This window comes from Coturnix japonica, chromosome 27 (genome assembly GCF_001577835.2).
Source record: "Coturnix japonica isolate 7356 chromosome 27, Coturnix japonica 2.1, whole genome shotgun sequence".
NCBI classification, from domain to species: domain Eukaryota; kingdom Metazoa; phylum Chordata; class Aves; order Galliformes; family Phasianidae; genus Coturnix; species Coturnix japonica.
The window spans coordinates 727,288-739,500 of NC_029542.1; the positions used below are offsets into that span (position 1 = coordinate 727,288).

General features: G+C 60.3%; 1 protein-coding gene across 1 annotated transcript; it reads left to right on the forward strand.

The window, feature by feature from the left end:
* Positions 1–442: 442 nt before the first annotated feature.
* Positions 443–11,184, forward strand: ADAM11 (ADAM metallopeptidase domain 11). Its single transcript, XM_015885501.2, has 26 exons — positions 443–612; positions 1,828–2,018; positions 2,219–2,295; positions 2,519–2,582; positions 3,651–3,736; positions 3,820–3,886; positions 3,969–4,017; positions 4,098–4,168; positions 4,534–4,608; positions 4,669–4,740; positions 5,099–5,256; positions 5,326–5,410; positions 5,513–5,603; positions 5,681–5,732; positions 6,170–6,269; positions 6,564–6,635; positions 6,707–6,799; positions 6,872–6,952; positions 7,253–7,303; positions 7,683–7,746; positions 7,814–7,913; positions 8,005–8,124; positions 8,707–8,875; positions 8,970–9,084; positions 9,175–9,265; positions 9,674–11,184. The coding sequence occupies exons 1-26, from the start codon at positions 552–554 to the stop codon at positions 9,717–9,719; spliced, it is 2,301 nt and encodes a 766-aa protein (XP_015740987.1). The 5' UTR covers positions 443–551; the 3' UTR covers positions 9,720–11,184.
* The last annotated feature ends 1,029 nt before the right edge of the window (positions 11,185–12,213 follow it).

Genomic DNA, 12,213 nt, shown 5'->3' on the forward strand with positions numbered 1-12,213 from the left:
CGAATAGCGTCAGTTTATGGGTGGGTTTGGGGGGGGGTGGAGGAGCTGCAGGGGATTGCAGTGCTCTGCTCTATAGGGTGCACGGCTGCCCTCTGTCCTGGGGGGGGGGTCACTCAGGTATATGGGGTTGGGGACATTGGGGTGGGTGCATAGACGGATGGGAGAGCCCTGGGGGGCCACCAACTGTATTTCAATGAGGGTTTGGGTTTCGTTCCACGGGCTCAGGACCCCCGTCTCCATCCCCTTTTCCTCCCGTGTGGCCCCGCAGCTCTGCGGGAATCCATCATTTACCCCCAAACCGCCCCAAAATGCTGCGTTTCCCCGCAGCATCCCCTCAAAGTGGGGCACCCCGTTACCGCCGGGGGCGGCTCCGCTGCACCGCCGCATCCGCAGCCGCCGGGGGAGGGTGGAAAGGGAATGGGGGGGGGGAGGGGCGGTGCTGCGGACGGGGCCGGTGCGGTGCAGCGCTGTGCGGGTGGTGGGGGCGGCCCTCCGCACCGCTCCGCTCCATCCCCGGCCCCGGGGGGCGGAGGGGCGGATGATGCGGAGCGATGAGCGCGCTGCGGGGCTGGGGTGGCTGCTGGCGCGCTGCTGTCGCTGACCCGAGAGCAGGTAGGTCCCCGCTCCTCCGCTCCATCCCCGTCTCCTCCTTGACCACCCCTCCCCCCAACCCCGGACCCTCCGGCCCCACCGCTGCGGTGTTTGGATGCTGCGGTACCGCACCGCCCCCGTGTGCGCTCCCCGCGTGTCCCCTGGGTGTCCCCTGGGACGCAGCGCCGCGATGCTGAGCCCCCACCCCGGGACCCCCACAGGACACATCCTCACTGCGGCCCCTCCGTGCCCCGGGTGTCCCCTTCATGATGCAGCACGGCCTTGGGTCCCCCCAGGACGTGTCCCCATCGCAGCCCCTCCGTGTCCCCATCACCTTGGGAGCCCCAGGATGTGTCCACGTTTCAGCCCCTCCATGTCCCCCAGGTCCCCAGGTGTCCCCTTTATATTTATATGTAGAAGGCCCTAAGTCCCCATTGCAGCCCCTCTGTGTGCCCTGGGTCCCCAGATGTCCCTTTGGGAATGCAGCATGGCCTTGGGTTCCCCAGGACGGATCCCTTTGCAGTGCCCCAGGTGCCCATGGCCTCAGCTCCCCTCCAGGACACGTCCCCATTGGGTCCCCTCCGTGTCCCCCAGATCCCCAGGTTCCTTTGGGTCCTCGTAGAACATGTCCCCATTGCAGCCCCTCCATGTCCCCCAGGTGTCCCTTTAGCATGCAGCGTGGCCTTGGATGCCACAGGATATATCCCTACTGCAGCCCCTTGTGCTTCCCAGGTCCCCGTGGCATCACATCTACCCAGGACATGTCCCCATCACAGCCCCTCTGTGTCCCCCAGGTGTCCCTTCAGGGACTCAGCATGGCCTTGAGTCCCCCCAGCAACAACATCCCCATTGAAATCCTTCTGTGTCCCCATGGCCTCAGGTCCCCCCTAGAGCATGTCCCCACTGAGTCCCCTCCACATCCACCAGGTCCCCACCACCCCATGTCCCTCCAGATGCATCCCTGGTGCTGCCTCTCCATGTCTCCCTGGTCCCCCCAGGATGTGTCCTCATCGCAGTCCCTCCACATCCATTGGGACCCTACAGCCTTAACCATGGGGCATCCAGTGTGTGCCTACATGGAACCCAACCCACATCCATGGGGCACCCAACCCTTGTCCATGGGGCACCCAACCCACATCCATGGGGCACCCAACTCTTGACCATGGAGGATCCAACTGCTGACCTTGGGGTACCCAACACACGAGTCCCACCACCAATCCCCACTCTGGCCCTCAGGCCCCACAGGTGCCACCCCACAGACCGGTGCCCCGCAGCGGAGGCTCCCGCGGTCCGTCTGGCCAGAGGGACGGGCTTTGTCCGAGGTCACCCACCCCAGCAGGTTGGTGGGGCACAGCGCAGGTGGAGAGGTCCCAAAGCATCAGCTGGACACCAGAGTCCGGAATGAGTCTGGAACAGGAGGCGGCCCCGTAAGTGCACGGCGTTCCCATCACCCTAATGGGTTCCTATTAAAGCTCAGCTCCGGAGGTGCACGTGCAAGTACACGGCTCATGAATAATGAACGGCCCCACTCAGTGCTGGGGAGATGGATCCGGTGCTGTGCCACGTGCCACCGAGCCACGCTTTGGGGTGGCCCCGTGCATCCAGCACCGACCCCAGTCTCTTGCAGGGGGTGCATCTGGCACAGGTCAGCTTCATGGTGCGTGCCTTTGGGTCAGCCTTCATCCTGGACCTGGAGCTCAACCAGTGAGTGTCCACATGAGCCTTTCTGTGGGGTGATGCCTGCTATGGGGCATCGCTATGGGGCTGGGTGGGAGCCCTCCTCAATGCAGACAGGGCACAGAGGTTGTGGCATTGCGGTGTCCCCTTGGGCTGGGTTCCCAATGGCTGGAGTGCAGTGCATGGCACACAGTGGGGTGAAGGTGGCAGGGCGGCCCCCACTGTCCTCACCCCACTGCTGTCCCCACAGCCACCTCCTCGCCTCGCACTATGTGGAACGGCACCTCGGCACCGGGCAGAACAGCAGCAGCACGGTGAGACTGTGCCATGCCATGCTGTGCCATGCTATGCCATGCCATGCTGTGCCATGCTGTGCTGTGCCATGCTGTGCCATGCTGTGCCATACTGTGCCATGCTGTGCCATGTTGTGCCATGCTGTGCCATGTTGTGCCATGTCGTGCCATGTTGTGCCATGTTGTGCCATGTTGTGCCATGCTGTGCCATGTTGTGCCATGTTATGCCATATTGTGCCGTGTTGTGTCATGTTGTGCCATGTCGTGCCATATTGTATCATGTCGTGCCATATTGTGCCGTGTTGTGTCATGTCGTGCCATGTTGTGCCATATTGTGTCATATTGTGCCGTGTTGTGCCATGTTCTGTCATGTCGTGCCATATTGTGCCATATTGTGTCATGTCGTGCCATGTTGTGTCATGTTGTTCCATGTTGTTCCATGTTGTGCCATATTGTGCCATGTTCTGTCATGTTGTGCCATATTGTGTCATGTTGTGCCATATTTTGCCATGTTGTGTCATGTTGTGTCATGTTGTTCCATGTTGTGCCATGTCGTGCCATATTGTATCATGTCGTGCCATATTGTGCCGTATTGTGCCATGTTGTGCCGTATTGTGCCGTATTGTGCCATATTGTGCCGTACTGTGCCATATTGTGCCGTATTGTGCCATATTGTGCCATGTTGTGCCATGTTGTGATATGCTGTGTCCTACCACACCATGCTGTGCCATGCTGAGTTTTGCCATGTTGTGCCATGTAGTACCACATTGCTCTGTGCCATACCATGCTGTGCTGTGTTGTGCCACACTGTGCCATGTTGTGACGTGATATGTTGTGATAAGTTGGGCCCTACCATGCCATGCTGTGCCATGTTGTGCCATACCACGCTATGCTGTGCTATGCCACATGGTGCCATGTTGTGTCATGTTGTGACGTGTTGTGCCATACCATGCCATGTTGTGACATCTGACATGTTAAGTTGTGCCCTACAATGCTGTGCTGTGCCATGTTGTGCCATGTTGTCCCATGCTGTGCCTCCCCACAGCACACAGCAGTGCCCCCTGGGCTCAGCCCTGTCCCCTCTCTTAGGCTGTGGGTGAGCACTGCTACTACCAGGGCCGGGTTCGCGGGCAGCCCCGCTCCTTTGCAGCGCTCTCCAGCTGCCAGGGGCTACAGTGAGTATCGACCCCAACCCCATGTCAGAGCTGTGCTGACAGAGCAGGGCTGTGGGCACAACCTTTGGGGGCTTCCTTTGCAGTGGGGTCTTCTCAGATGGACGGGATTTATTCCTGATTGAGCCACAGGAGGGCACCGAGCACGGGGAGGTGAGTGGGGACCCTCACCCTGCCTCAGTTTTCCCACTAAATGCATGGGGACATGGAACACCCATGACTCTCCCTGCAATAGGGTCTCCAACCACATCTCATCCAGCGCACCCCAAGCTGTGCCCAGCCAGGTAAGCACTGTGCTCTGGCACTGTGTATGGCATCCCCAGTGTGCCCAGTGCCCCGATCCCACTGTCCCCATTCCCTGCAGGCTGCATGCTGGGTGCCATGGGGCAGTACAGCTTGGGCAGCTCAGCCAGGCTGCGGCGGCGGCGGAGGCAGGTGAGTGGTGGGAACATGGGGAGGACATGGGGCTGGGGACAGGGATATAGGGCTCGAGACAGAGGTGTGGGGTTGGGGAGAAGGACACAGGACAAAGATATGGAGTAAGGAACAGAGACAGGAGCACAGGGTTGGGGACAGGGATACAGTGCTGGGGACAAGGTCATGGGGTCGGGTACAGAGGATATGGGGCTGGGGACAGGAGAGTGGGGATGGCTACATCAGCATAGAGTTGGAGACATGGGGCTGGGTACAGGGGCAGACTATGGGGCTCACAGCCATGAAATAGGGCTAGAAACTCCCAAACCCCACTCCTTACCCCATACATCCCCATGGGCACTGCTCACCTCCTTCCCCACCCGCAGGTGCGTCGGGCGCAGCACACGGTGCACAGTGAGACCAAGTACATCGAGCTGGCCGTGGTGAACGACCATCAGCTGGTAGGGATGTGGGGCAGGGGGATGGCAATGGGGCGGCCGCCCACCCTCTGCTCCCCAAAGTTCCTACAGCTCCGCAGATCCGTGGTGCTCACCAGCAACTTCGCCAAGTCTGTGGTCAACCTGGCTGACATGGTGAGTGTGGGTCCATCCATGGGGTGGGGACTGCGGGTCCATCTATAGGGTGCTGAGTGTGGCGCTGTCTGTGGTGCTGCTCCCATGGCGCGTTGTACCCCACAACCATCCCACTGTGAGATTTGCCCCATTGTGCCCCATGGCACATTGAGCCCGTCATCATCCTCATGGTACACAGTGCCCCATTGCCATCCCCAATGTGCGTTGTGCCCCATTGTACCCCATCATGCCCCACTGCCGTCCCCATGGCACGTTGTTCTCTACTACCATCCACATGGCATGGTGTACCCTATTGCCACTCCCATGGTGCATTGTGCCCCACTGTGCCCCATAGCACCCCATGGTCACCCTATTGCAGATCTACAAGGAGCAGCTCAACACCCGCATCGTGCTGGTGGCCATGGAGACGTGGGCTGCAGGGGACCGCATCCGCATGGAGGAGGACTCAATGGGGATCCTCAATGAGTTCATGCGGCACCGGCGTGAGGAGCACAGCGACGCTGTCCACCTCTTCTCGTGAGCATGGGGCCGGGAGCCCACCCCATGGCCACATGCCCACATCCCCATTTGCCCCATCCCTTGCAGGGGACGCACCTTCCAGAGCAGCCGCAGTGGTACCGCCTTCGTTGGGGGTATCTGCTCAGCCGGGCGCGCTGGCGGGGTCAATGAGGTGGGTGATGTGGGTGTAGGATGGATGGAGGGCATGGGACCCCATGGTGACAACATTGTCCCCACTGGAGATCCCATAATGACCAAACTGTCCCCATTGCAGTATGGCAACATGGCGGCCATGGCGGTGACGCTGGCGCAGACTTTGGGTCAGAATGTGGGCATGATGTGGAACAAGCACCGCACATCGGCAGGTAGCAATGGGGACAGGGGTGGCACCCATGGGGACAATGTCCCCTCCTTGGCACCGCAGTGCTCTGCCATCCCATAGGGGACTGCCGCTGCCCCGATGTGTGGCTGGGCTGCATCATGGAGGACACGGGGTGAGCGCTGTCCCCACGTGGCACACGGCCACCCCAGGAGGTGCCATCCGTGGGGTGCTCCCACAGTGGGGTGGTGGAGGGCACAGTGGGGTCATTGGGGGCACGGGGGAGGGGGGGATGTGGGTGCAGAGGGGTCATCGTGAGCATGGTGGGGTCAGTGGGGGTACAGTGGGGTCAGTGGGGCACAGCTGGATGGTGGAGGGCACATTGGGGTCAGTGGGGCACAGTGAGGCCGTGTTGGCACTGTGGGGTTGTAGAGTCACAATGAGGTCATTGGGGGAATAGTGGGATCACTGGGGAACAGCAGGGCTGTGGGAACACAGCGGGGTCACTGGGGGGAGGCTGGGATATGGGGGGGTTAATGGGATATGGGGTGAGCGCTGCCCCACATGGTCACCCCTGGAGGTGCCACCCGGTGTCAGCGTGTCCCCCCACAGGTACTACCTGCCGCAGAAGTTCTCCCGCTGCAGCATTGATGAGTACAACCAGTTCCTGCAGGACGGCGGGGGCAGCTGCCTCTTCAACAAACCCCTAAAGGTAATGGGGCAACAGTGGGGCGGGGGCTCCTTAGGGCACCAGTGGTCCAATAGGTATCAATGGGGTGGGGGGTCCCTGGGGCATCAACGGGGCCAGTGGGCATCAGTGGGTTCAGGAGTCCCTGGGGGATTAACGGAGTTGATGGGGATTCCCTGAGGCATAATGGGCCAACAAGCATCAATGGGGTGGGGAGTCCCTGGGGCATCAATGGGGTCAATGTGTATCAATGGGATGGGGAGTCCCTTGGGGTCATGGTTGGGTTGGAAGGGACAACCCCACAGCTCTTCCCCACAGCTCCTGGACCCACCAGAGTGCGGCAATGGGTTCGTGGAGGCAGGAGAGGAGTGTGACTGTGGATCGCAGACGGTGAGCGGGATCGGGGCCATGGGGGGCAACTATGGGGCCGGAGTGGGGCTGAACACTGCTCTGCCCCACAGGAGTGCGCCAGGAGCGGAGGGAACTGCTGCAAGAAGTGCACACTGACACACGACGCCATGTGCAGCGACGGGCTGTGCTGTAGGGGATGCAAGGTGCTATGAGGCACGGTGTGGGGCAATGGGAGGTCTGTGGGGCCGGGTCCTGAAATGGGATTTGTCCCCCAGTATGAACCACGTGGTGTGTCCTGCCGGGAGGCTGTGAATGAGTGTGACATCCCCGAGACGTGCACCGGGGACTCGAGTCAGGTAAGAGGGGTCAGTGGGGCACAATGGGGTCAGTGGGGCACAATGGGGTCAATGTGGGGCACAATGGGGTCAGATGTGGGGCACAATGGGGCTTTGGGAGTCACAGTGGGGTCACTGGGGCACAGTAGGGCTGTAGGGGGCATGGTGGGGTCATTGGATGTACAGAATGACTGTGGTGGTACTGTGGGGTTGTAGGGGAACAGTAGGACTATGTGGACTGTGGGGGACTATGGGCACTATGGGGGCACAGAACGGTCATTGGGGTACAGCAGGATCCCAAGTGTCCTCTCCTGCCCCCAGTGTCCCCCCAACCTCCACAAACTGGATGGGTACTTCTGTGATAACGAGCAGGTGAGTGGCACCATAGTTATGGCACATCCATGGGATCACGTGGGTGCCACGCTCCCATGGGTACCAACCCTACGACCCTATAACTACCACCATGGGTAGCAGCCATGACCCTATTCCTACTCCCATGGGTGGCACCATGACCCTATCCCTGCTTCCCTGAGTGCCACCATGCCTTTGTAACCACTCCCATGGGTACCAGCCATGACCCTATTCCTACTCCCATGGGTACCTCCATGACCTTATAACCAGCCCTATGTGTGCCAGGTGTGACCCTATACCTGCTCCCATTGGTGCCACCATGACTCTGTAACCACTCCCATGAGTGACCCCATATAACTACTCCCATGTGCACCAATCATGACCCCATAACCTCTCCCAGGGCCGCTGCTATGGCGGGCGATGTAAAACCCGAGACCGGCAATGCAACGCGTTATGGGGCCGCGGTGAGTGCCCAGAACCCCACAGCCACGTCCCCACATGGGGGGCAGGGTGTGACACGTCCCCCTGCAGGCTCAGCTGAGCGCTTCTGCTACGAGAAACTCAACGTGGAGGGCACCGAGAGGGGCAACTGCGGGCACGAGGGCGCGGGGTGGACGCAGTGCAACAAGCAGTGAGTGACCCCACTGAGTGCCCCACGTCCCCTCCCGGTGTCACCCAGTGTCACCCAGTGTCACCCAGTGTCACCGCCCTGCTGCTCATAGGGACGTGCTGTGCGGGTTCCTGCTCTGCGCCAACATCTCGGGGGCACCGCGGCTGGGAGAGCTGAGTGGGGAGGTGGCCACCACCACCTTCTTCCATCAGAACCGCTACGTGGACTGCAGGTGGGACCCGCTGCCTCGGGGTCACGGTGCCACCCCATGGGGATGTGGGCACCGCAGGGTCCCCATGTCACCCCAATGGGGACCAAGGGCTCAGTGCTGTGTTTGTGTCACAGCCTGAGGGATGGGGACGTGAGCACAGTGGGGCCCGGGGTCACCCCTTAGGACACATTTGGTCCTATGTGTCACCCTCTTGGGGATATCTACATGGGGTCTCAGTGTTACCCCCTGGTGGGGGATATGGACATGGTTGGGTCCTTGCATCACCCTGTTGAGGACTCTTTGCTATCCCTATATCATTTCACTGGGGATGAGGATGTGGTGGAGTCAATGTGTCACAGCCCTGGGGACATGGACACAATGGGATCTGTGCGTCACCTCCATGGGGACATGGACACAGTGGGGTCCCTTTGCCACCCCCTCAGTGTGTCACCACCTTGAGGATTGGGACATAGACCCGGCTGTGTCCTCGTGTCACCCCACTGGATATGAGGACATGGACATGGCAGTGTCCCCTTGCCACCCCATAGGGGATAGGGACATGGACCTGGTGGCATCCCCATGTCACCCCACTGCCACTTATAGGGGCGGCCACGTGCAGCTGGCGGATGGCTCAGAGCTGAGCTATGTGGAGGACGGCACGCCGTGCGGCCCTGCCATGCTGTGCCTGGACCACAAATGCCTTCCAGTCACCGCCTTCAACTTCAGCTCCTGCCCCGGCAGCGGGGATGGGAAGATCTGCTTTGAGCACGGGGTGAGGAGCAGGGATGGGGCTGGGTGATGTGGGGTGACAACATGGGGTGACAACATGTGGTGACAACATGGGGTGACGCCGTGCCCCCTCGTAGGTGTGCAGCAATGAGGGGAAGTGCATCTGTCAGCCCGAGTGGACAGGGAAGGACTGCAGCGTCTACGACCCCATTCCTGAGCCCAAACCCACAGGGGAGACGGAGCGCTACAAGGGTCTGCTGGGGGCACATTAACTGACCCCGCTCCCTGTGGTGCCCCACGGCCGTGTCAGCTCTGACACACGTCCCTGTCCTCCTGTCCCAGGTCCCAGTGGCACCAACATCATCATTGGGTCCATTGCCGGGGCCGTGCTGGTGGCAGCCATCGTCCTTGGTGGCACGGGATGGGGATTCAAGTAAGTGGGGTCATGGCGACGCTCATTCCCCTGGTGCCATTTCTCCCCTCGTCTCCATGTCCCCTTGTCCCCATGGGGTCTCTGGGATGCTCATTCCCCTGGCCCCATTCATCCCCCTTATCGTCACGTCTCCTCGCCTCCTGGGCTCACTGGGACGTTATTCCCCCAGTCCCATTTGTCCCCATTGTCCCCTGTGGTCACGGAGCTGTCATTCCCCTGATCCGATTTGTCCTCCTTGACCCTATGTCCTCATGTCCCCATGTCCCCTGGGGTCACTGGGATGCTTTGTCCCCTTACCCCATGAGATCATGGGGTTCCTCACTGCCTCGGTCCTCCTTATCCCCTTATCCGGGGGTCGGGGGGCTCCGAGGGGCGCTGACACCGCTGTCCTCTCCCCACTGTCCCCAGGAACATCCGCCGCGGAAGGTACGACCCGGCGCAGCAGGGAGTGTAACCCCCCACCCCGTCGTCTCCTCGTCACCATCACCGTCCGGCGGCAGCGGTGACCCCCACCCCGGGCCGGACCCGCCGCCCGTCTGTCCGTGTCACTGTCTGTCCGGCCGCCCCCGTGCTGTCTCCATCTCTGTGCCCACCCCAAAGAGCCCAGCAGGGGGCGGTGGGGGGGGGGGCTCTTTGGGGCTTGGTGTCCCCTGTGTCCCCCCCCCCATCCCATACCTCGTGTCACCCCCCTGCACTAAAGCGCTCCTCACTTCTGTGTTGCAGGTCTGGGGGGACCTGAGCGGGTCCGCCCGAGGAGGGAGGAGAGCACGGGGGGATCCCCCCCACCCCACTGCACCGCCACGAATGTCCGGACCCCCCGGGCCCTCTGGGGTTGGGGTCACTGCACCGCCATGAATGTACCCGGGGGGGGCCGCACCAGGACCCCCACCCCCACATGGCCCCGGGGGGGGTGGGGGTCAGGACCTCCCCCTCACTCCATGTCAGCATCTTCCAGCTCTGGGGGCTGCACCCCCCATACCAGGCCAGTATGCCCCAGTATCCCCCAGTGCCCCCCAGTACCAGAGCAGTTGTCCCCTCCATGCCCCCAGAGCAGGGCCTGGGGGCCATCCCTGTCCCCCTCATCTAACATCCCCACCAGTGGGGTCCCACACCCACGGGTGCCAGGTTCTGGGACAAGGACACCCCCCATCCATCATCTCCCCCATCCCAAAAGGTGCACCCCAAAACAGGGTCACCCTATGGGGCTGGGGGGCAGAGTGAGCCCAGGGGAGCATCACCCCCTGTCCCCTTGTTCCCTGGTCCCTTGGGGTCACTGGGATGCTCATTCCCTTGGTCCCATTTGTCCTCTTTAATTCCCTGGCCCCTTGTCCCTTAGGATAACTGGGATGCTCTTTCTCCTGCCCCCCTGGTCCTCATGGCACTTTGCATGTCCTACGTGTCACCCTCAGGACAAGGGGGTGGCACGTGTCACTCCTGTCCCCACAGCCCCACATCACCCCACATCACCATCCATCTCACAGCACCACGGAGCACTTAGGGCCCACCGCAGCCCCACAGTGACATGCAGCACAGCAGGGACCCCACACCCACAATGGGGTGGCAGTGTCCCCCCCCTCCCCCTCCCATGGGAGCTCCAGTCCCAACACTCGTCACCACTTTGGGGGACGTGAACATATCTATAAATATATATATATATAAATATAAGGGGTTTTTTTGTTTTTGTTTTTGTTTTTTCTTTTCTTAATGATTTTAATGCTTTACGGCCCTGCGGTGCCTCCGGGATGTCCCAGGGATGGGGTGAGCTGACCCCAGGGCCCCACAGCCCCACAGCACACCTCACCTCCTGCTCGTGTGCCTGCTTCACCCGTGCTGGGGGGTCACCGGGTGCATCCGCCCACCCCCCCACGTCGCCTCCTGCAACGTCACAGGTTTATTTACAATAAAGGATTGGAAAATTGGTGGGTTCTGCCTTTTCTGCAGACATATCCTCATGCACCTAAGGCCAGACAGAACCCATTCTCCTGGCCCCATCTGTCCGCTTAGTCCCATCTGTGTCCCTGGTCCCTTGTCCCATAGGGTCATTGGATGCTCTCTCCCCTGGTCCCACTTGGCCTCCTCATCTCCTGCTGTCACTGGGATGCTCATTGCCCTGGTCCCATTTGTTCCCTTTGTTCCCTGCTCCTCTGTCCTATGGGGTCATGTAGATGCTTGTTCCCCTTGTGGCCACGTCTCCATGTCCCATGGGGTCATTGATCCTCTCATTCCCCTGCTCCCATCTGTCCCTTGGAGCCATCACTGGGATGCTTGTTCCCCTGGTTCTTGAAGCTGAGAGAGAGAGTCTCAGAGCTGAGAAAGAGAGTCTCGGAGTTGAAAAGGAGAGTCTCAAGGAGACAGTACAAAATGAGCAAGAGAGTATCCAGGCCAAGCAAAAGAAACTCCAGGCTGAGAAGGAGAGTCTCCTAGCTGAGAGAAAAGACCTCCTATATCAACGAGACACATTTTGGTATGAGGGAGAGGCTCTCCGAAATGAGAAAAGCTCCCTGCAATCCAAACTCGACACTCTCCAGTCCGAGCACAACACCCTCCAGTCCAAACACGATGCCCTCCAATCTGAGTGCGTCAATCTCCAGTTCAAGCATGACACCCTCCAGTCCATGTATGATGACCTCAAGGCTGACTACGGCACCCTCAAGTTCAATCGTAGCACCCTCCGGTCCTTGTACAACGCCCTCCAGTTCGAGCACGACACTCTCCAGTCTGAGCACAAACGCCCTCCAGTCCAGTCACAACATCCTCAGGGTTGAGTGCAACATCCTCAAGTCTGAACCGTATGTTTTCCAACTTGATCAACCACCAGGGGCACCAGATAAAATGTTGGTTGCCCCTGTAAGAGGACAAAAAACAAAATGAATTTCAACTCAGTTAGAGAAAATGCAGAGGGAGTTAGAAGAGTGGAGGGAGTTAGAAGAGCAGGGGAGTTAGAAGAG